At 39.0% G+C, this 25,858-nt stretch overlaps 1 protein-coding gene across 1 annotated transcript; it reads left to right on the forward strand.

Annotated features, from left to right (window-relative positions):
- Positions 1–22,694: 22,694 nt before the first annotated feature.
- Positions 22,695–24,615, forward strand: LOC148076322 (uncharacterized). Its single transcript, XM_087793134.1, has one exon. The coding sequence runs from the start codon at positions 23,526–23,528 to the stop codon at positions 24,342–24,344; it is 819 nt and encodes a 272-aa protein (XP_087649260.1). The 5' UTR covers positions 22,695–23,525; the 3' UTR covers positions 24,345–24,615.
- The last annotated feature ends 1,243 nt before the right edge of the window (positions 24,616–25,858 follow it).

A 25,858-nucleotide genomic window follows, 5' to 3' on the forward strand; every position in this document is an offset into this window, starting at 1 on the left:
GTACGATAAATACGATTATAAGAGTTCATTCAATAACATAAAAATATGGTTCAGCTAATATTTATTTTTTCAAGACGGCGACGCAGAGTAGGCTTGAGTATTGATCATTTTGATTTTTTTTTTCAAGAAAATATCAAAGACACAGAGGCAACAGGAAGGATTGCACACAGAGAGAAAAGAGAGAGAAAAGAGCTGAGTTACTAGAGAAGCTCATTGTTATCATAGCAGTAAACACTGTTCATGCTGGTCTTCAAAATCAATGTTATAGACTCTTCTGTGTGGACTGATGTTTACTTTAGGACTTCTTCCATCCTGATCCATGACATTGCTCATGTTTTCATGTAGAGAGAATATGAAATGTTTTATGTGCTAATGCTGTCATTCTTAAGCCTCGACTCATGTTGGTCCATTTATATAGAATGAAATGAAAAAAAAAAATCTTGAAAAAAATAGGGAGTGGGGGGGACTATTACATGCACATGTTATTTTCTTAAAGTATTTATATTAAATAGATGTTTATTTCATTATTGTATTACATGTGACCAAGCTGGCTTTGTTTATTTAACTAGCTTTACTTCAGGAAAACTTTACTTTTAAATGAAATTTCCACCCTTTAAATGTGTTTTTATTGTGCAAACTGAGATAACAACTACATGGCTAGACATAATATTTATCAATGGAGTACTGATCCCAAAAAAGTGAGAGTTGAAATTATTAGGTATCAATAACGCATTATTAAGGGAAAACAGTTTTGACAAATATGTCTTAATATAAACACAGGATTAAAAGTTAAATCCTGTGCTTCAAGTAGGGGTAGGTATTATTGCCAGTTTCCAAAATCGATTCATAAGGTTCTTGTTCATTTCGATTTGATTCAGAATCTCCTCTTGGAAAATGATAATGGCTTAACTGTATTACTATTTCCTTTTTTTTTTCTTTTATTTTGAGCATCAGCTAGACTTCATGCATGCTCTGCCCTCCAAATCCTGTCATTATAGGTTTAGAACCAGTGTTATGACTGTTAATGTGAATGGGGTGATTTAAGTGTAAACAAAAGTTATCAAGTTGTAGCATAATCTATATCCGATACAGAGTACGGAAGTCTTTTTAATAAAATCAGTTATTCGCTCGTTTTCTTGTGTGTTGTACCAGGCGACCTGTTGTCAGAAGCTAACATTCAAAAACTGTAAATAACATTTTTACGTCTTACTCATTGCGACCAAAAAAGGGGTTGTCAAAGGGCTTCACGAGGCACACGAGCCCAACGATCCAAAACTCTGCCGAATCATTACATCGAGCAGGATTTACCACAAACGCCTCTTCAAGAGTTTAACGCTCGCGGCAGATTAAAAAAGACACGGAATCAGCAAAGACCGGAGCGAGGGAGGAAAAGGTGAAGGTGTTTAAGACGGCGAGGCACAAGCCGTCTAATTCCAACGTCCAAATGTGGGGTTGTCACGGCTCCGCTATGAAGAAAAGTGGCTCCTTTCTACACTTTAAACATCTCACGCCGTGCACAACAGAGGCACACAGTGCATAAACAGTCATTATCACGCCAGCGACATCGACTTGGAAGCGGGGGAACAGACAAGAAAAAAGGGGGGGAAGATTGTGTCTGGAATTGCACGAGTACGACCCAAGTGGTCCTCAGTCACTTTATCAGTGCCACAGCAGCGCTTTCCGCTCCCATCTATCTGACCAGTGACTATTCTTTCGCACTCTCGGAGCAGAAAAACACCCCACCCACCTATCCAGCTCACGTTATCTTTTCACTCAAGACTGCATTTTGTCTAAATGCTATGGCTTTTTTCCCCTCACCTCGCAATCGCTCAATCCCATATTTGTTGAGGTGCAGAGTGGTGAGAAATTACAACACTTCACCGCTTCAACACACAAGTCTTTCCATTCATTTGAGTAAAGGGTTTGTTTCAAATAACCTGCCCTGTTGCTGACATGTTGGGTTCCTGCCGAGAAATCTTTGTGTACTATGTGTGTGTTTCATGTTATGTTAGAGTAAAACAACATATATATATATATATATATATATATATATATAACTATTACTTACTTACTTCATCCCAATATTTAATTTGAGGATTTAATAACCTTAGGGAACAGATGTTTTTAACAAAAAATACAACTTAATATTGCTTGTCAGAATTAAATGTATTTAAAAAGCTACATAATGACAACAACAAAAGACAACTAATGTGTGGATTTAAGTGTGTCTTAAGTTGATCTTGGACATCTATTGTACTCATTAGTATGTGTCTGTTTGTAAAAAAAACGATCATTTAATTGAAAAATTACATAGAAAGTGTTTACTTACTTTCTGGAGATAAAATCCTGTTTACCAAAACCACACGACTCTTCTGTGATTGGTCAAACATCGAGGTTTGTCACCGAGCGCCATCAATCCTGGAAGTCACCGCTACCAGGGGACTCGTTCTATAAACAAAGCGGGGCGTGATCACAGCTGGCTGGAGGAGGAGTGACGCCATTATTATGTCATAATGGACTCCGCTCTCGTAACCTCTTGTTCGCCCAGATTTCCGACGGGGGAGAACTTTATAAAGTAATAAGTTCAAAACATGGTCATGATGAGGAACTAACTTAAATTGACATTAGTTGCACTTTATCTCGAGCGACAAAAATAAAATAAATTGATAAAAATGTAAGAATTATATAAATTGCTTTACAACTTAACAACTTAATAAACTATATATAGAGTGTGACCGCAAAACATTTACTTTCATGAATTCACACACACTGATGGCAGTAGGCTGCGACACAGGAGCTACAAGGGATTATTCTCGCGCTAAGGGACACAACAACACAATCTTGTCCGGAGCTTGGATTTTAACCCGCAACCTTTTAGGCCACAAGCCAGGAGCTCTACAGCTTGAGCTATGACATAGGCAATATTAAACATATTTTTTATTTTGGAGTATACTATACTAAGGGGGCGTGGTAACTTGACTGACAGGTGAGCTATATGGGAACAATTTAATCAGCCAATCATATTTTAGCTGGCTTGAGAGCTCTAGAGCAGCATTTAAATGCAATTCTGTACTGGGTTTAAAACCTTGGCTCAGTAACAGATGGTTCACATCCGAAGTACTACATCTAAATATAGAAAATGTTACGAATATACTGTAGTTTCACAAATGGCTACATCTTTTAAAACACTTTAATTCACAGGATATTGTTTCAGACAATATATCATTCTGTGTAGATTAGCATTTATTTAGTGTGTATTTATTTATCAATTACAAATGTATTGAGTAAATATTCATTTTAAAATTTCGTTATCTGTACAATTACAATCTGTACGTGCAAGCTTTTATGTGTTTATCCATGTTTGATGTAATAAGCACATTGTGAATAATTATTATTACATTCATTCTTATTTTTTGAATTATGACAGAAATCTTCATGTTATTGGTCTATTAAGTCATAAAGATGCAAGAAATGCGGCCCAAAAAAAAAGTAAAGTTGTCCACCCTGAGAGGATGTTTAAGACTTCAAACATCAATCATGTAAAAACTCACTAAAGGGAATATTTTAAAGCAGTGTCCGCTCGGGCATAAAGAAAGCGAGTTTAAAAACAAAACGTCTATCTGAACGCCACGACACACGCGGCATACAAATGGAACCGCCTCCGATAAGGAAACAGGTTCATCTCCTGGCGGTTCGTCGGCTGAACGCTGAAAAACTGCTACACTTTGGAATCCGAGACAATAAACCTTCCGTGAAACAAAATGAATTGTCAGCGAGGCACAAATCCGCTATCTGTCAAAAGCATTAAATTCTCTGTTATATCAAACACAATTTCATGGCTGACATGGTGGGAGAGGATTAACACCCAATTTATATACCTTTAAAGGAAACACAGGCTGCTAATACTGGTGCGGCTAATCCTCCCGGTACTTTGGGGCGCGGATGCGCTTGCTCCCCGTTCTGCGAGCACGACTCCGAGCGTGGCGGCTGGATAGCTGATGACTAAAGTAGAGACCGAGGCAGTGCGAAAAAAGGCAACAGGGAAATCAAGAGTTGTTGTACCCCGGCAGCCAAGAGAGGAGACTTGACAGTGTCAAAGGATTATGTACTGTGGGGCTAACAATACTAATGGCACTTCTTTTGCATTATGATAATTGCCAAGACAAAATTGCCATCTAATTTCGTCCTGTTTCTAATTATTGGGCTCTTCAATGCAAGCAGGCAGTGGGAGTTGCACATTGGCAGGCAATTAAACCACCGCAATTACGGCTCTATTGTAAAGCGCAGCTTTACCAAGGATTTGTAGGGCAGAGAGTGATTGCTCTCCGACGCAATTAAATACTGAACATATCTGGTGGAGAACCTCGCGAAGTTCACCGCCGTGTTTTCTAACAGTCTGTCACTAAATCCCAACCAGGTCTTTAAAGTCACCCGGTGCGACTGTGTACCTAGCGAGCCATGGCCTAAACATCTGTCGCGTCACCCCCTAACTAGATGCAAACGCTTGTAATACAACCTCGCTCTCTCTCTCCGCGGATCCAGAAGACGGCGGAAAAACTATTTGCGAAAAGAGTGCGTTCCCGGGGAAAGGCATGCTGGGGAGGATTAGTGCTCGTCTTCCTCCGGCGTGTCGGAGTGAGCAATGACCCGGCTCGAATGTGCGCGCGAGGAAGTTTAGAGCTATGAACTGGGATACAGAAAAGCGCGGCCATCTGGAAACTCAATGACAGGGAGGTGGTTATGAGAGACTAGTCGGGGAACATGGAGCCTCGACCTTCTTTGTTTCATTTTGTTTTACAGAACCTACTGATCCAGCACGGGTGCTGTGAGGAGGCAGTTTTGGGAGTTTGAACAAAGGTGCGATAAAGGAAAACCACAAACCCCTTCAAATACCTCTCTAGATAATGTGCACAACTACACGACCAAGAACTGGTTATCGTAATCAGCTTTTTTGGCATTTTTTTCTATTGTTTTCGTATATTTTTGCCCTAATAAATCAATGTCCTTGCAAATTCAACCAAACCTTACAAATATCATTAAAACATAAGCACAAATACTTGACTTGCATAAATCGTATTTCAAGGGATAGGTTTCACTATAATAGATATAGTCTAGGGGTGTCAAATTCCATCACACAAAGGGCAAACACATTTAACAATGCAAATCCAGGCCATACAAAATGAATATGTACCAAACCTTTTGGTAATATTGTCTTTTAGTTTCTGGAGGTCTTCATTTATCTTAAATGTCTTCTTGTTTGTATCCTTTCCCCAAAACATACCTTTCTTTTGACATAAGATTTGCTGTTAAAGTGATAGTTCAGCCGAAATTCAAACTTCACTCATGTTCTACTCACCCTCATGTTTACTAAGGGTTGGGATTCCTTTCAGAGAAATCCGTTCTTTTTTAGAGTTATAGGCAAAAAAGTAAGTACATGCTAATGTAGGGACTTACACTTCCATCCTTCCAAAAAGACACTCAAAAACATCCAAATACCGCCAAACTGCTCACCTGTAAAAAAGTAAGTACATGCTAATGTAGGGACTTACACTTCCATCCTTCCAAAAAGACACTCAAAAACATCAAAATACCTCAAAACTGCTCACCTGTAACGTCCCTCTTACAGGTGAGCAGTTTGGAGGTATTTGGATGTTTTTGAGTGTGTTGAAGCCTCGACATGAGGAATTGTCCTGTAAAACATAAAAAAGTCACTATTTTACGATCGTTTTAAGCAGAAATAGCTAGGTTAGTTGCTAGGCCAACATCCTACACAGACAGGAAGTACTCTGGGTAAATATTGCGCTTCCATGAGGATGGGTAAAAAGTTTGAATTTTGGGTCATTTTGATCATCAACAATAGTTTATTATCTTATCTTAAACAATTAAACATCATGGAAATTATCATTAATCTACTTTGAGCAAACCTGGACCATGGTCCAGTATGCTGACGACACTGCTATTGTTGGATGCATCAGGGACAACAGCGAAGACGAGTATAGGAGTTTGATACATGACTTTGTGGACTGGAGTGAGAGGAACAACTTGCAGCTGATCACCTCAAAGACCAAGGAGCTGGTCTTGGACTTCGGGAAGTCCAGGACAAAGCCACGTCCAGTGTCCATCAGAGGCGACGAGTTGGAGATAGTGGACAACTATAAGTACCTCGGTGTGTGGATGGACAGTAAACTGGACTGGTCCTGCAATACAGACCATGTATATAAGAAGGTTCAGAGTAGACTGTACTTTCTGAGGAGGCTTCGATCATTTAACATCTGCAAGAAGCTCCTCTGCATGTTCTACCAGTCTGTGGTGGCCAGTGTCATGTTCTATGCTGTGGTGTGTTGGGGTGGAAATGTGTCCAAGAGGAGTGTCAACAGGTTGGACAGGTTGATCAGGAGGGCTGGCTCTGTGGTTAGAGTGAAGCTGGACTCACTGGTTATAGTTGCTGAGAGGAGATCATTGAACAAACTACTGTCCATCATGGATGATGACATCATCCTCTGAACACTGTCATCAGTGAGCAGAGAAGCAGAATGAGTGCACGAATGCTCCTACCCAGGTGCAAAACAAATAGACTCAGGGACTCATTCATCCCTCGGGCTATTAAATTGTACAATTCTGAGTTCGGGGGCAGGAGTGGAGTGAGAGTATCTGGATGTTCTGTTATAGGTTAGTCTTTGTATCCTTTGTCTTTGTTGTTTTTCTTTGACCTATGTTCTTTGTCCTTATCTTTAGACTTAGATTGTGTCATCTTGTTCTTCCTCTTTATGTTCTTCTTATTTTATTTTTTATGTATTATTTTTTATTGTTTATGAAAAATTGCTGGCTATTGGTAAAAAACAATTTCAATATCAAGAAGATCAATAAAGTTTTACCTTACCTTACCTTAAAAATGTTCTGGACAGGTCAGATTTATCCCCCAGGCCTTGAATTTCATCCATGGGATGTAGTCAATGGTTTTCAGTGGGACACATGGACAACTTTGGAAGCCACTAGTTTAGATTAGTTTCGATTTAGGTGGTTATATTCACATGTTAATTGCTGCTACTTAACACAGAAATTGTACCTTTTAAATCAACTGTGAAACGACAACCTTCAAAAAAGGTTGAGTAGTGATGTGTCAATCAAGCTCAGCTGCCATTTGTGCCGCCCCCTTCCCTCCCTTCTCAGAGCTCGGTGTAAGAGCCATGAGAAAAGGTGAGCACATTGGTTCAACCTTTTAGATTTGGGAAGAATATAAAACAATTCAAAAAGAAACTTTGGATCAGCAGAAAGATTATGAAACAATAAGGAATTGTTAGTCTATACATCATTAAGACAGTGAACAGCGCCTGACTTGATGCTTGAATATCATCATTAAAAAAAAAGGGCAAAGTAAATAAAGGGGTGATGACTTTGCTGTCAAAGGTTAGTTTGGAGAAACATGAATTAAATGAATAACTTTTTTATAATGAATGACAAAAAGAAAAATATTCCCAATACATTGGACGACTGAGCCACAAACATACATTAATCATAAGTTGACCTACTGCTCTATGGAGAAAACTGTCTTCGCTGCCTCTTTAAAAACAGAATAAATGGATGAATAGTGACGACAATTATTTCTCGGGATGTTGCATCTGGTTGGCTGTGAATCATTCACTTTGGCGATGGGGTGAGACGTACGTAAGAGATATCAATGAGGATTCTGTGTGACAACAATGACCTCTTTCTGAACCAAAAATGAATAAAATCAATCATTATTTACAATATTTTGTTTTAAATAGTTCATTCATTTCTTTCTTTGAAAGCTGCTTCAGTTGTAAAAGTTAAATAATTAATTAATTACCATATTTACAAAATGAAATGAACCCTAAAACATGTATGTAAGTACATATATATATGCATATGTATAAGAAGGAATTATATGCGTCCAATTTCCTGTACTTTTGTCCTAATTGCTAATGGCTACAACACTTACAGATTTCAGGGAGTTTTTGAAAAGCAAAACTTGACTGACACTATTGCGCTTTCTATTTAACCTTCTTCTTTATAGCAGAATTCCAATAGGAGCTGGGTTAATTGGAATAGAAGGCTTTTCTCCCAAGATGTGGACTATTTAATAACCTACCCTAGGCAAAGTGTTACATGTATCACTGAGGAAATTAACTTTCCTTCCTTTTGATCAGCACCAGAAAAAACTCACTTCCTGGGTTGAATTCAGAAAAAGGTGATGGTGGAGTTAAAAACCTGTATTTTTAGACGTACAAGCTGGTTTTACTCTTTGTAGATTAGTGTTAAAAAGCTTTTCTTGAGCCTTATATTAGAGGGTTTGCCATGTAATTAGGATAGTTGACTGGATTCACAGTCTCATGGTGAATTAGTTCAGTTCCATCCTGTTCCGGTCACAAGTAAAGATGATTAACCCTTAAAAAATGCGTTTGTTGTATCCCTTGTGTTTTTTTTTCTGGGTCAAGGTGAACGACCTCCCTGGTTTACAGAAATACATATCAAGTTCATTCAAGTTATTTTATTGTCAAATATTCATGTATTAAGACATACAGCATAAATGAAAGTGTGGTCCTCTCTGACCCACGATGAAAAACATGTAAAACAATTAAAGACTTAACAGTTAAAGACTTAAACAGACATAAATTAAGACATTCAAGAAAATAAATAAAAATAAATAACCAACAAAATGAAATAAAAAATCAACAAACTGAAATAATCAACTAATAAACAGAATATAAACAAAAAACAAAGTTAATGCACAGTGCATATGCAGTGGTGGGGGTCGTTGGCAGACAATGGTTAACTTTGGATAGTGACCAAGAAGAAGGTTTTTACACAGAGAGGTAAGTAGGTCCAAAAAAGGCAAAAGCTCAGATGTTAATATGTAAAACAGTGTTTCCTCTAGGAAGAGGCTATTCAACTTAAGGCCCCGTTCATCCATAAACATCGAATGTTTATCAAAAAACTTTTAGTTTCCCCTGATCTGAGGCACTTGCAGCACTTCTCCTAGCTTTTCAGCAAAGACTATTTTTTTTACGGTAAGTCTGAAAGGCTCGAGTGTAGATAATACTACATGGCTCTTTCAAAACAACGTAAAGTTGGAAACTGATGATTTGGCAATGAATGGACAGAAAACTGTTTACACAGATCAAACACCAATTTGCCTTCTGTGTCACATAAACAAGGAATATTATGTGATGTTCAATACACAAGTGCTAAAAGACAAAGCATTGTGTATATTCAACTGCAAACATTTAAAGAGGGTATTTTTAGGTGAATGGAAAGAGGGGTCTGGAAACGGGTAAACCTTAGATTAGTAATAGATATTAGATTACCTATTATTAGTATCTTAATAAAAAAACAAATTAGGTTAGACATTTGACCATTTTGAAGGTTTTCAAATTGCTTAATTTCAGAAGGTAAAATATAGATTTTTATTTTCTCCTCCTGTCACTATGTCTGGAACGTTACAAGGGCAATAATGTTATTTTTTTGTAAATAATACATTCATTTTTCTGCTGCTTATTTCCTCATGGATGTCGCAGGGGGGGGGGGATCTTATCCCAGTTTCTTTGGGTGGGAGGCAGGGGACACCCTGGACAGGAGGTCTGTCACAGGGCACACAAAGGCAGACAACAATTCACACACCCGTATACATATGGAAAATATACACAAGTTCCCAATCAATCTCTGTATGTTTTTGGACTGTGGGAGGAAACTGGAGTCCCCGGAGTAAATCCACGCAACACGGTAGAATATCAGACCCCAGACAGAAAGGCTGCGAATTAAACCCCTTCCTAATCTGGAAGCTAAATATATTTAAGTTAAGATGAGTTTCCCACAGGACATTCATAAAATAGAATTATTCTTCCTGATGAATTTCCTGGTTTCCGAACAGCTGCGGGAGTAAATCTAAACAAATGAAAGGACATGTTCTCATTTGGTCACACTTGATTCTCTAATTCGCCGATACACAAATCTCATCAATCACTCGGTGACAGGTAATCCATGTGCCGATACATTAATGTTCACCCTCTGGTCTTTGTCAGCAAATGAGTAAAGAACTGAACCGACTGTTTTGTGGCTGTGGAACACACAATAAACAATGTCCCTCTTGAAGTTGATCTTTTACATTGAAGTACCACATTCTTACAAACAAACAAAAAAAAAAGCTGGAACCGAATTCACAAATTAAAAGCGGCCTCATTTGCGCAATCATGTGCTCACTTGTTATTTCAATTTGCTTGAGCGTCGTTAATTTATTCGCGGTGTAATTATCAAAATTCTTCTTTTAGTTCATTAACTTTTAGCCCGAGGCCAGAAAATACAGACACAAACACCAATGTCATTACGAGCGGCTGCTGGAGATTTAAATTAGTGACAGTGTCATTGGAAAAACTGTGTACTAGTTATTAACAATAATGATAAAAAGTGAACTCGGACGATGATACTGTAGGAAAACATGATGAGTTTCAAAATTATTTATTTTTTAATATAAAATGATTAAACTTTGCTGTATCAGCATTTTAATTTGGTCAAAGATGGGGAAACAAGCACTTTATCCAAATCTTTACTGAGTAAAATTTGGAAAATTAAAATATATAATATATATTTTTTAAATAACATTATTCTATTAGCAATCTTCTTAACTGGTAATCATGCCATTTTATTCAGAAAAAACGTTGAGTACTTGTGCTTAGCGATGCAATAATGAAGCTTCATGAACCACTATTATCAGAACCCACTAGATGGCACCGTTAGCTGAATCAATCTTTTTAGCAAACATTTTAACCATCCTCATTTTTAAGTCGAGAGTGCCATTAGTAGTACTCTTGAAAGATGACGACGATTTACGAAGCGTCATGATACCACCAAAGATTATGTGGTGTCGATGAAGCGTGAACACATTTTTTAATGGTTCACTTTGCTATTTTATGTATTTTATTTAATTTTGTAAAATTTAAATATGCAATGTTAGTCCTCTTTGTTTTGGAGGGGAAACATTTGTTGATGTACAATGTATACAATATGTACAAAAATAAATATAATCCCCCCCAAAAAAACAATAGAAAGCAAATGCAATCGCAAGAACAGATGGACGGACGGACGGATGGATATTGTTTTTGTTTTTCCAGCACACAGCAACACAGACGACAGATTTATAAAACAAGAACAAAGTGCAATAAAAAGAAAGTGCAAGATGACACAATCTTAGTCTAAAGATAGTTCACTGATAACAGTGTTCAGAGGATGACTGACATCATCCATGATGGACAGTAGTTTGTCCAGTGATCTCCTCTCAGCAACTGTCACCAGTGAGTCCAGCTTCAACCACAGAACCAGCCTTTCTGATCAACCTGTTGACACTTAAATGATGATGATCAAATAAAATATTTTAGACCAATAGTGTCCTTAAAAGTTCTTTAATATCTTTACTTAGTTCAAATTCATCTTCATAAGCAGGGTAAAAGTATATGGTTTTAGACATCGGCTCTATCCAATATGAAAGGGAAAGTCCCCCCTCAATGTCAACCTTATCTTAACTAAGAGTTGGGATTATTTTCAGCGTAATCTGTTTCTTTTTGGAGTTGTAGTTTGTTCATTGAAATGTAGCGACTGGATCTCAGTTTTCTTTATCTTCGTCCAAAAAGACACTTAAAAGCATCCAAATACCTCCATACTGCTCGTCTGTAACGTCCACCTTGTACTGAAGCCTCAACATTAGTAATTGTTGATAGAAAAATGTAATATATTTTGAGCTTGTTTTGAGCGGAAGACGCCAGACTATCTGTATAACTCTTGTGCACTTGAAATGTGTTTTAATAAAGAGATTCTTGCATCAGGAGCTGAGAGACTGGGAGCGTCTGCTCTAAAAAAGCTTAAAATAAAGACTTATTTTAGTTTTTAAAGTACAATTTCTCTTGATTCTTTTAATACAATATGGATGTAACAGACGAGCAGTATGGAGGTATATGGACGTTTTTAATCGTGTGTTTTTGGACGAGGACAACTGAGCTCCAGTCGCTACAATAAAATGAACAAACAACAAACATCCTAACTCTTAGTCGACATGAGGGCAGGAAGAAAATTAAATGAATTCTGGGTGAACTATCACTTTGACTGCCGTTGTCTGATGCTAGCAAAAAAAAAATGCTAGAGTCCCAAAGAACATGTTCACCAAACGTCCCTTAAAAAGTATACTTTTGTGTTCAACAGATGTGTTGGTTCCCTGGATGGAGGATACGACTTTCAAACTCATTTTTTTTGGGATCAAACGACGTTTTCCAAATGCGCGAAGAAAACGCTCCCTAGTTTAAATTCCAACACTTCTCTGGTGTCCAATTGCCAGAGCCTTATCACGTCGCACAGAGTTGCATATTTTCCCGATCACTTCTGACCGCCTTTACTTTCCCTTTCATGCCCTTCCATCGTTTTTTTTTTTTTTTTTTTTTAACTCATTCCCCCCCGCCCCCCACACACACACACACACTCTCTCGCGAGCGTCTTTGATGAAAGTTTTCCAGCAATGTGTTCGACGCATCTGCATTGCAGTGCCGAAGGGGGGGGGGGAGAAAGAAAGTGGCAGCTGAAGGAGAAGCGATGTGTATGAATAGTTGGGGATGAAAACGGGGGGAATAAGGTCGTTTAGCGCAACAACAGACAGGGGGGAGTCACGTGGCGTCAGACACAATGCTGTGCTGGTAAAATGTTTGACACAAATACTCATGGCTATTTCAAAAAAAAAAAGAAAAAACACAGCCATTTGTACTTCAAAGTGCTGTCACACAGGAACCACAGAAAGGGTCATCCACCCCCACTACCCTCCGAGGCACAGCGTTATTAATGGCGTCATCATTTTTCCTCTGCTCACTCTATTTCTCGTCTGATAGCACGGCCTGCTCCGTCGTGTTCTGCCATGTTTCTGTAATTGCTCCAACAGCCTTCCTTATGCTGAGTGTATCGTTTTTTTTTTTTTACCCCACTCTCTGTGTGTGTGTGCGTCCAGTTTAAAAAAAAGAAAAAAAGAGTGTGCATATGCATGTGTGCCCCCCCCCCCCTTCCTCGCCCGTCGCCAGGCTGTGAGTTTGTGGGGCAGAACCGAGCTGCTGGCGAGCTGCACGCCGAGCGAAATGACAGCCTCCAGGACACCATTGGTTGATGACCGTGAAAACACTGGCGGTTAACGTAAAGTGAGCGCCCCGGCTGTCACGGAGAGAGGCGCTGGAGTTTCACGAGCGAGACCCCGACGACGGGAACAACACGCCCGGGCTCGCGCCATGGAAACAAACAAACGGCGAAAAAACGGGAGACGGGTTCACGATTCGTAGCAGACGACGCTTTCGGGAACGAAAGAAGGAAAAGGGCTCGGATGTCATTGTGTTCTGTTCGGGGGGGAAATGAGAAGGGATGTAATTTGCAGACTTTAATGACCTTTTTGAGACACTTCCACGCTCGTCACGACACTGGCTTCTCGTTTGAGGCTTCAGAACCAAGGAAGATTTAAGTGACAGTTCAGCCTAAAATCTCAAATTATCTACTCACCCTAGGGTTGGGATTATTTCCAGAGTCATCTGTACATTTTTAGTTCAGTTATAGACAAAAATAAATGTTCATTTGAAGTAGCGACTGGAGCTCAGATTATCCTTTATCCAAAAAGACTTGCACAAATTGTATTTCAAGTGATTTTGCTATGATAGATGGAGTCTGGGGTGTAAAACTCCATCACAAAAAGGGCCAAAATATTAAAAACAATGCAAATCCAGGCTCAACAAAATGAATATGTACCAAACTTTTTGTTTTTTTAGTTTCTGGAGGTCTCAATTTATTTATTACCCTTCTTTTGACATAGCTTTACTGTTAAAGTAATAGTTCAAATTCAAATTTCACTTATTTTTATTTCAAGCCTTACTCATGTCGACCAAGGGTTGGGATTATTAGATTATTATATAGAGTTATAGAAAAATGTAAGTACATGCTAACGTAGCGACTGATCTTAATTTTGGTCCAGAAAGATACTTAAAAACATCCAAAAACCTCCATTCTGCTCGTCTGTTACGTCCATCTTGTATTGAAGTCCTCGACATTAGAAATTGTTCCATAAAAACTTAAACAATTCTATATTTCAAGATCGTTTGTAGCAGAAGTTTAAAGAATACCATGCTACAAAGCCAGGAAGTGATCTGGGTACTGGAAGTTTTTCCTGGAACAATTCCTCCTCAATACAATTTAACTGCACCTTTCTTGTTATTTTTGTAAATATGATTGTGTATATAATATAGTGCAGATTTATTTTCTATTCTATTTATATTTTTTCTTTTCTTTTTAATATTTTATTTCTGGGTGTTTTATTTTTTGGCATATTGCTGTTGTTAAACCGAATTTCCCCTCGCAGGACAATAAAGGATTCTGATTCTGATGAAGAAGGACGAAAGCAGTATGGAGGTATTTCGATGTTTTTAAGTGTCTTTTTGGACGAAGATGATGACGAAGACAACTGAGATGCAGTTGCTACATTAAAATGAACAAACATTTTAATCTATAACTCTAAAAGGAACTAACTACTCTGAAAAGAATCCCAACCCTTAGTCGACATGAGGGCGAGTAGAAAATTGGTTTGAATAAGTTGGAATTTGGGGTGAAATAACACTTTTAGTTGGCGTTTGTGATTCAGTAGAGAAAGATTTATAATTTCAAATTTGATATTTGGCATTTCTAATGCTGTGAAAAGATTCAACTGTCAAGATTACTAACACAGTCTTTAAAATGCTTTGTTGTCAATCTGCCTCATTGTTGTGTCCGGCCGTTTTAACAGAACAGGAAAATAAAAAAAAATCGTATTCTTTCACCTCTATGCGACAAAGACAAAAGGAAACAAAGGTGATAAAAGAGAAAATACTTTGAGACTCTCCTTTACTTACAGGGTTTGTTTCTAAAAGAAAAAATGTAATTGAAAAAATGATTAACAGACTATGACGAGTCATTTCAAATCCCACTAGGACACCGTCTGTTGCCTCTTGGACCCATTAGTGACGTCGGACTTTAAAGGGATAGTTCAACCATAATTCTAATCCCAGTAATGTTCTCCATGTCAACCAAGGGTTGGAAGACGTTTAGGAGTAATCCCTTCATTTTTTGGAGTTGAAGCAGTGCATGTTTAATACCGGTTGCGACGAGAGTTCACTTTTCTTTGTCCAAAAAGACACAAAAAACATCCAAATACCAAAAGCCTCGACAAAAAAAACTTTCATGCCAGTGCTTCAATACAAAAAGACATCAACAGGAAGCCATTCTTATCATGTTTAATACGACGCCACAATGGAAAGTTAGACCAAGCAAGATAATATGTTGAAAAAAGTCATTAAAAAACACATAGAAATAATGTCAATATTATATGTATTACTGTTGTTGTTATGAATACTGTGTGATCCCGGTCCTGGTCCCCGGCCCGGGGGTTAGGGATCTTACCACCCATGCTAAAAAGAGAAAAACTAAAAGCGACAAAAGGATCTTATCATAAAGGAAAGTGTTATGTATGGCTCAGTAGGGACCCATATATACCCAGAAGCTCACACAAAAAAAAAACAGTCCAGATGGTCACCAATAAGCAGCCAAGGTCGCATACAGTGAGAACTAAGTGCTCTGACTTGTAAAGAAGGGAGCAGGCAAGTGTGAGCACCATCATTAAAAGAAACCTCTTTAAAAAAAAAGGTCAATATGCAACACTTCTGCGAGAGACACATGGTTTTATATGGAAAAAAAACATAGTTGCATCTTGGACGGTGACACAGGATGTTTTCAAGAAGAGAGACACTCGGCTGAATTGTTTCTAGGCATCTGAATTGCTTCATTTATCACATTCTTGCCCGCAAACAGGTTTCCGACGCTAAACTGAGGAGCAATAAATTATGTGACAACATCATGTTGTAAAGAGGGATGATTGTGGAGCAGCTTTTGTTGCCAGTTTCAACGTATCCTGCATTTCAATTACTACCCCTCATTATCTCTTACGAGTTCCCAACATGCAATACATCAAGTGTCAGGCTGCGTGGCCGACTGAACTGTAACTTATTTTATTTATGCATTTATTTGTTCCGATCTCATTGTGTGCAACATCAGCTTCAGTGTATCGAAGTTTTTATACGATTGAATAATTCGAATCACATATTTTTTGCTTTGTATACATAATATACGTACAATTGTAGAATCAAACAATTTTCTACTGTAATCTAACAATTTTCCATTGGATTCAAACAATTGTCAACATGATTAAAACTAATTTAGAATTCAAACCATTTACAACTGGATTCAAACTAAACCTAAATCTAAACATGTAATCTAACAATTTTCAATGTAATCTTAAATTTTTTTATGTAATCCAACCATTTTCAGATGTCATTTTAAACATTTTAGATGTAATTCAACAATTGTCAAATGTAATTCAACAATCATCAGAAGTAATCTGACAATTTCCAGATGTAATCAAACAGTTGTTCAATGTAATCTATCAGTTGTCAAAAGTAATCGTAAAAAAATAGATGTAATCCAACAATTGTCAAAAGTAATATATCAATTGTCAGATGTAACATAAAAAAAAAATTAAGATATAATCCAACAATTGTCAGATCTAATCTAACAATGTTCAATGTAATCTAACGATTGTCAGATAGAATCTAAAAAAAACAGATGTAATCCAACAATTGTCAAATGTAATCTATCAATGTTCAATGTAATCTAACGATTTTCAAATTTAATCTAAAAAAAATCCTATAAAAACCAACAATTCTCACATGTAATCTAACAATTTACATTGTAAACCAAGAATGTTCAGATGTAATCTCAAAAAAGATTCAAGAAGTAAGTTTCTGCAGTTCAATCTTTTCTAAGAGGCAACACAAGGTATACCGCAAACACATTTGTTTTCGGGTCACCGTGACCCTTACGATAACAAGGGTGAAATGTATTATGGAGGTTACAGTATGACGACTTTATCTACGTCCTTTGATCATTCAAACACTTCACTTGAACTTTGTGTGTATTCTTGTTTACTTTAGAGATTTTACAAAAGCTATCTCATAATAAACAACTCAATTTATTATTAACGCTAATGACCTTTTCTCAGACGATTTTAAACACATGGAGTTGTAGTGTTAGATAATAATGTTAGATATAGAATAAAACGACAACAATTATTACCCCTAATGTGTCATATACTTCATTTTCATTACAGACACATTCATTACAATAAACTACTTTGTCTGATTAAAGATACAAGATTTGAAAAATGTCTTGTGATTAGCAAAAGAAAACATGTCGTGTTTTACTTGTTTGTTCATTCAGCCATTTTGTACAGACTGAATCCATTTCCATGATGACATAATTAAGGCACACTTTGGCGAGGCAGACGAATCAGAACTCATTTCAAGAGCACACAGAAGAAGACAAACACATGGAGTGGACGAGGCTTTTAGGCAGAAATAATTCATCAGACTGGAAGAAATGAGAAATAAGTGGAAGTCAAGAAGTAGCCAGAAACAGAGTTGAACAGGTGGTTAATGGAGGATTGTTTGGGGGGTTGTTAGAATAAATTGTGTTGAGTCGTGTCTTAATAAAAACAAAATATTGATATGAATCACGTTATTATTAGAGAAATCATGAAAATGCAATAAGTGAATAATATATTTTATAATTGTTTTTTTTTTTATGTTAGATCTTTAATGTTGTAGAAGTCAGGATTTTTCAAGTACTAATGAAATATTTATTTATAATAAGAATAAAGAAAAATAATAAACTTTAACTTAAATATCCTGTGCCAGTTCCTAAATTGCGTCATAAGTAGGATTAACACAATTGGAATCAAAAACCATTCATATGACAGATGAGATGTATAGCAAGCATTTAAAAAAGAATATCATGTTGAATTATTTAGTTCTCATCGATATTTTTATGGGATTTAAACACGAGAAACAGACATTAAATAAAAACCTGTCCAGGTGGTAAAACTGACCCCATTTGCAGACAGTTTTCCCTCCGCGCCTCACTTCGCCCTCAGGTAACAGTTCACTTCCTTCGAATCAGAAACATTCCTGGTGCTTTTGTCTTACATTAGGTCAACATGAAGTGACATTGCCCAAGGGTCCACAACCTTGGGTTTTTAAACCAGATAACTTCTTCACCTAATATCTCCACAAGGGATACCTCAAAAACATTTGTTTTCAGACCTCCGGGTCACCTTGACCCAGAGACAAAACAAGGGATACCTCAAAAACATTTGTTTTCAGGCCTCTGGGTCACCTTGACCCAAAGACAACACAAGGGATACCTCAAACACGTTTGGATGAAGGTGACCTGAAGGCCCAGAAACAGAGACAACACAAGGGATATCTCAAACACATCTGTTTCAGGGCCTCTGGGTCACTTTACCCAGAGACTAAACAAGGGATACCTCAAACTCATTTGTGTTCAGGCCTCCGGGTCACCTTGACGCAAAGACAAAACAATGGGATACCTCAAATACATTTGTTTCTGGGAAGGGATACTTCAAACATATTAGTTTTCAGGGACCGAGTCACCGTGACCCAGATGCAAAACAAGGGATACGAACATCAAATAAATTGGTTTTTCGACTTCTGGGTCACCTTGACCCAAAGACAAAACAAGGGATATGTCAAACATATTTTTTTTCGGGCCACCAGGTCACCTCGACCCAAAAACCACACAAGGGATGCCTCAAACACAATTGTTTTCGGAGACAAATCAAAGGAAAAATCAAAAACACGTTTCCGAACTACCAGATCACTTTGACCCAAAGACAACACAAGGGATAACTCAAGCATATTTGTTTTCGGGTCACAGGGTCACCTTGACCCAGAGACAAAACAAGAAATACCTAAAACACATCTTTTTTCCGGGCTCTGGGTCACCTTGACCCAGAGAACCTACAAAATTAAAAAATGAAGAACACTGAAAAAAGATCAATTTATTTTCTTAAAACTGCAATTTCTGGATTTTTTTCAGCCAAAAAGATGAAACTTAGTAGTTCAGGGAATGTGTTTTATTATTGTTCTCGAATAATTGTATTAGTATAAATATACATAATACACATACACAAAAATATCCCATCAAAAAAAACAAAAAAACATCCCAGAGACAAATGTTGTTACAGTCGAGGTCAGTCGTTTACAAATGTGCTCGTGTCGTCGTTGTATTCACAGTGACATCATTACAACGATTGATGACAAACGTCAACCTTTCAATCCTTCATTTCTCAGCCACCTCGCCCTCCCACGGTCCTTCCCTCCGTCCTTCCCTCCGTTCTTCCCTCCGTTCCTCCCGTCGATCGTCGCACTCGTCCTCGCCTCTCACGCTCTGTTATGCACTAACGTTCGCCGGAGCGCCTTTGGCAGCTGTGCATCTCCGTATGACTGATGAGAGTAATTTCTCCCAAACAACGGAATGATCACTTTGACGGTGAGTCCGACAGACGCCCCCCCCCCGCCTTGTATCCCCGCCCTGTATTCCCCGTTTCCATCATTAGCCCAAACGACATCACGCTACGACGGAAAAACATATTTACCCCGAGCACGTTACGATTGATTCCCTTGAAGTTAATCATTCTAGGTATGAAATCGATTTATCGATTCCTCCGTGAGCGTCTTCATTCATGTGGCCCTCGTCAGATGAAAGGTTGGGGGGCTGGGGGGTTCCTTATTTTTGCCTTCGATTACCACGGGGATCTAAAATCACACACATGCCAGAGTAAATTAGACTCATTCTATAGATTCGGTCGTGGCCGAGTTTACTCCAGTGGAGGAATAATCACGGGTAGTAAGGAGTTGTCTGTCTCTGTCTCTCTCTCTCCCGGCCTTATAAAGGTTCAGCCTCAGTGGGCTGTCTTCACCTATTCCCGCATCTGCCAGTCAGGCGGCGAAACAAATCCACCTGTCGACCAGGAGACCGGGCTGAACGAGGGGCGTCGCAGCTGTCTGGGCTGCAGACACCGGCCCGCCAGCGCCCGTCGTCGCTGATTAAACGGACGTTAACGGGTTAAAATTGAACTTGTTAACTACTCACTCTTATTTCGACTGAGGGTTGGGATTATTTTCAGAGTAATCGGTTCTTTTGGAGAGTTATAGGCAAAAATGTTTGTTCATTTTAATGTAGCGACCGGAGCTCAGTTGTCTTCATCTTCGTCCAAAAGACCCTAAAAATCATCCAAATACCTTGACTAGAGGAATCGTTTCCGTCTAAATTTTAAGAATATTCGTAGCGATACAGACAGGAAGTATCCCGAGTACTTCCTGTCTGTATAGCTTCTTATGTTACAAACAATCCTAAAATTTAGACTTAATTAATTTTCTCAAAAACATCCAAATACCTTGACTAGAGGAATTGTTTCCGTCTAAATTTTAAGATTATTCGTAGAATAACGAGCGATACAGACAGGAAATACTTTACTGGGTAAATATCGCGAGCGCTTCAAGTGTAGACAGTACACTGTGCGCACTCTGAAAGTGCTCGTGATATTTACCCAGAGTACTTCCTGTCTGCATCACTTATACTAGAACCAATCTTAAAATTTAGACTTATTTCAGTTTCTCAAAAACATCCAAAGACCTTGACTATCGTTTGTTAATATAGCATGGACTCTCCAGAGCGTATACTGTCTACACTGGAAGTGCTTGCGATATTTACCCAAATTCCTCTTGTCAAGGCTTCAACACACCTTGACCCAGAGACAATACAAGGGATACCTCAAACACATATGTCCATTTTAATGTAGCGACTGGAGCACAGTTGTCTTCGTCTTCATCTTGGTCCAAATACCTTCATACTGCTCGTCTGTAACGTCCCTGTTGTATTGAAGCCTCGACAAGAGGAATTATTCAGAAGAAAACTTAAATAAGTTTTGATTTTAAGCTCGTTTGTAGTAGAAGTTTAAAGAATAACAAGCAAAACAGACAGGAAGTACCCTGGGAAATATCGCAAGCGCTTCCAGAGTATCTCCATCTGTATCGCTTGTTATGTAACAAACAATCTTAATATTTAGACTTATTTCAGTTTCTCAAAAACATCTAAATACCTTGACTAGAGGAATTTGTAGAAATTGTTTGTATCATAAGAAGTGATACAGACAGGAAGTACTCCGGGTAAATATAGCACAGACTTTCCAGAGTGCATACAGTCTACGGTCTACACTGGAAGTCATTGTGATATATACCCAGAGTACTTCCTGTCTGTATCACTTGTTATTATTTAAACTTCTGCTACAAACAAGCCTAAAATCTAAACTTATTGAAGTTAGTTCTGAAAATTCCTAGTCAAGGCTTCAATACACCTTGACCCAGAGACAACACATGGGATACCTCAAACACATTTGTCCATTTTAATGTATTGACTGGAGCACAGATGTCTTCGTCTCCATCCAAAAAGACACTTAAAAACATCGAAATACCTCCATACTACCTGTCTGTAATGTCACTCTTGTATTGTTTGGAAATGTTTCAGAAAAAAATAAATAAGTTGGGTTTTTAAGCTTTTTCGAAGCAGAAGTTTAAATAATAACAAGCGATACAGACAGGAAGTACTCTGGGTCAATATCGCGAGCACTTCCAGTGTAGACAGTAAACTGTATGCGCTCTGGAATCGGTCGCAATATTGACCCAGAGTACTTCCTGTCTGTATCGCTTGTTATTATTTTAACTTCTGCTACAAACCAGCTTAAAATCTCAATTTATTTCAGTTTCTCAAAAACATCCAAATACTTATTATATTATTGTTTGTAGCATAATAAGTGATACAGACAGGAAGTACTCCAGGTAAATATAGCACAGACTTTCCAGAGCGCATACATTCTACTGTCTACACTGGGAGTGCTTGCGATATTTACCCATAGTACTTCCTGTCTGTATCGCTTATTATGCTACAAAAAAATGTACTCATTTCAATTTCTCCAAAAAAATTCCTTAGTTTCTCCCCAAAAATTCCTCACCTCAATGTATTTGTATTTTTTCAAGTCTCTTTTTGGACGAAGATAAAGACAAAGACCACTGAGCTACAGTCGCTACGTTAAAATGAACAAACATTTTTGCCTATAACTCTAAAAAGGAACAGATTACTTTGAAAAATAATCCCAACCCTTCGTCGACATCAGGGCGAGTAGAAAATAAGTGAACTTTTGGGTGAACTTTCACCTAAACACTCGTAATTCCTCACCCGTCAGCGTCACTCTAGTCATACAGGCTGCTTCGAAACAAAAAGATTTTCTCCGTGATCTCCTCGTCCTTGGTCGCGTCTCCTCAGCCTCCCGACAATAAAACAAATCAAGCGTTAAGAGACCCGCTTCCTTACCGCGCCACTTGATTGCCTCAACAATGAAGCTATTAATGTTGCATTATGTAAATGGCGCTGGTCACAAACATCTAATGGGATGGAGGGGCTAAGTACAGTGCAATTTAATGCCGCTGACTTTCGGTGACTCTTTGAAGGATGTTTTCAATTATAACACAGCTAATTTAATTCATTGTTTCGCAGCTGCAAATGCATATTTAAAGCTTGACTGAGCCTCGATTTTCAGAACTCAGGTTTAATCAGTCATGTGCGTTCAACGCTGGAACGTCCTCTAAAGAGATTGACAAAGTTTCCGCGGATCTACGCGCCAGGGTTTTAAAGGGACACAATCAGTCTCTTTTTTTTTTTCCCAGACGGACGGCTCCAGTTGTGGAGGGGTGGGTGTTCATCTAAGAGATGAAAGGCCTGCGCCTTTAAGAGGGCTGTCTCCCCCCTTTCCCTCATGCTCCCCCCTTCAGCCACACAGATACTCCTCCTGTGAGCATTTGCGAGGCAGCTCCTGTCCCTTATGTGTCTTTGTTGGGGAACGGAACAGACCTCCACTTCATCACTGGAGACGACACCAGAGCTCAGGGGACGACGACTCACCCGGAGGAGGGAAGGAAGGATGTGGCCCCGAGGAGACGGAGGTGGCAGCGAGGACCGGACTAAGAAGCTGGAGTAAAAACATTTAAAAAAAAAAAAAAAATGATGGAGAAACTTCCCCGGCGAGTTGAGAAGTCCGTTCGGAGTGGACGGCGACCGAGACCGATTCTGATGGACGGACTGGATCGCGAGGAGAAAGGTGTAGTCTCTCACTGACTTTCTCTCGAAGAAAAAGTTACTCAGACTTTATGTTTGTTTGAAACAAATACCCTTAAACGGAATAACAGTATAGGTTATTAATTTCCCCCCCTTTTTTTTTTCTTGAGCTCTTTCCAAAGTCATCACTTGACGCGGTGTGAAATTGAGATGCTCCTTAAAGAGCAACTTGAATGGTCCCGACAGAGCTTTTGATTCGGCAGCCAGGCATTTATCTCGCTTCTCCAGCTCTCTCCGCGAGAGCGCCTTAAAGACTCCCATTGATATGCTTCTTCTTCTTCTTCTTCCTCCTGAAACTTTAAAGTTGGATTAAGAATAAAAAAAAAAAAATGCCGGGTAGGAGACAATGAAGGAGTGAGAACTGGAACCGCAACAGAGAAGGAGAAATGTTTACGGCGTGCGGGATAGTCAGTGGGCCGAGCAGTTGTCTGAACGCGAACGCCATCCGTCCTCATGGACTCGGGGTCAACATCCAGATTGGGAACGACGTACCCACGGGGACCTGCCCTCTCTACCAACCTTACACTTACGGCGGCGCGAGCCAGCCGGCCAACGTCAGCAACAACAATAACAACAACACTCTAAAACCGGCGCCGGCGCCAGTCCCGGCAATTAAACTGGGACCGGAAGGTTTTAAGAAAGTCTGCCGGACCGAGGAAGACAGTCCCTGTCCCTTCCCAGGACTGGCCGCCGGGGTGCTGGAGATGCGCGTGAAGGAAGGGAGCAAGATCCGAAACTTGATGGGCTTCGCCATGGCTCGCATGCAGGGCGACGTCGTCGGCGGTGGCGGGCTCAGGCAGGTGGTCTTCACCGGTTCCGGCCGGGCGGTCACCAAGACCATCACCTGCGCGGAGATCATGAAGCGAAAGGTGGGCTCGTTGCACCAGCTGACCAAACTGCAGTTCAAGGTTCTGAAGGAGGTCTGGGAGAGTTCCGAGGGAGCGGCCCCCGAGATGACCGTGCACAGGACGGTACCGTCCATCAGCATCCTTTTGTCCAAAGATCCCCTGGACCCGCGGGAACCGGGGTACCAACCCCCCGAGACGCTCGGGGCGCTGTGGGGGGACGGAGAGCGAGGCGACGCCGCGCAGGGGGCGTGTAAACGGCCTCCGGACGACTCCGCGTTCGCCTTCTCGCCTCACGCCAAAAAGCTGTGTCTGGGTAGCGCGGGATCCGTCGCGAAACCTTCGCTGACTCTGGATTGAATCAGAGGAGTTCACTCGTCGCTGACCTCCACTCAAGCACAATGCAGAGACAATCAGGACGTCCACTCAGACAGAACAGAGCTTTCTCAATAGAAATAAGTACTAATCCATCTGCCAGAGGTCGTGTTGAATAGGACAGAAAACTCTACGCCTGTGCAGAATTTGAGGACGAGACGAAAGTGTGCTGCGGAACAAATGCTATAAAAAAAACCTCAACAAGAGCCGCATCCTGTTGTATTTAAAAAGACACATTAAAGCCATGATATGCACAGACCTACTGGTTGCTTTTTCGACTTATTGCTCCTTCCCTCATTCAACAGTGAAGTCACGTTAAATTAAAAATCTCTTATTGATCCTAAAAATAAAAATAAAAAATCAATCTATTCTCCTTTTAATTAAAAATAAATCAATGTTATTTCCAATCATCAATAAAAGATGGCCGTTTCATCCCTTACTCACATGCGGTTTTGATTAAAAGGAAAGTCTGTGTGCTGATCTTTCGATAAGAATAATGGCTGCGAAAAAAAATATGGGACGATAAAAAAAAAAAAAGCTGATTTTGTGACAAAGTGTTTGATAACGCCACAGCTCCGGCGAAACCAACCGAGACCTGATAGAAATGCCGAGAGCAGAAATACAGGCGGCGATTATCATTAAGATAACAACAGAAACATCACACAAACACGGTGGAGGAAGGGATTAAAAGTACGCTTGAGGTTCACACCACTGTTCGCCGCAACCTACAAAAACCCACACTTTTATACTCTTATCGCAACTTACGAGGGCCTCAAAGTATTTATTGTAAATTAACACGACGATAAAAAAAAAAATGGAAAAAATAAAAGGCTTTGGAAATAAAGATAATGCTGCCATTTAGGGAAGTGTGTGTATCAGCACCATCAACAAAGATGTAAAGAGAGGAAATCTCATTTGAGGATTTAGCAGAAAGTGCTTGATAAAAACAATAAAGATTATACAGCTCCTTTTAAAGTCTTCACTCTGAAGTGCTCATTATGTATTTAAGATGCTGAACCTTCAGAAAAGGCTCTGAAGGGGGCTTTAATGCGTAAAATCCTATCAGTATTAACCAAACTCCTCAGGGTTTAGTCAAATCTTAAACAGTTTAATCTATTTAATATTGATATTTTGGCAGCAAACGTGACATGACAGGATTGGAATGTTTTTTTTTAAAGTACTTCATAATCTTGCTTTGACATTAAATCACTTTGCCCTGTCGGGGAATAGAACATTAATTATTAATATGATTTATTACATATGTAAGCATTAGAGTCAACTTATATCAACTTAACCTTTATTATTTTTTTCTCGTTGAAACAACATGCTAACAAGCTAATATAGCATCACATGACATCGTTTTCAAAAGACACATATTAAGATGTCTTGTATTGTGAAGTGCTAAATAATATTGGTTTATTAAGACTTATACACAATTATTACTTGTATCGAAGGAAGTACTTTAAAAATAAAATAATTAAAGCTCAATGACATTTCCT

Source organism: Callionymus lyra, chromosome 6 (genome assembly GCF_982586985.1).
Source record: "Callionymus lyra chromosome 6, fCalLyr1.hap1.1, whole genome shotgun sequence".
NCBI classification, from domain to species: domain Eukaryota; kingdom Metazoa; phylum Chordata; class Actinopteri; order Syngnathiformes; family Callionymidae; genus Callionymus; species Callionymus lyra.

Excerpts from the sequence above, each read along its gene's own strand:
- LOC148076322 (XM_087793134.1), top strand. The coding sequence starts at position 23,526 with ATGTTTACGGCGTGCGGGATAGTCAGTGGGCCGAGCAGTTGTCTGAAC.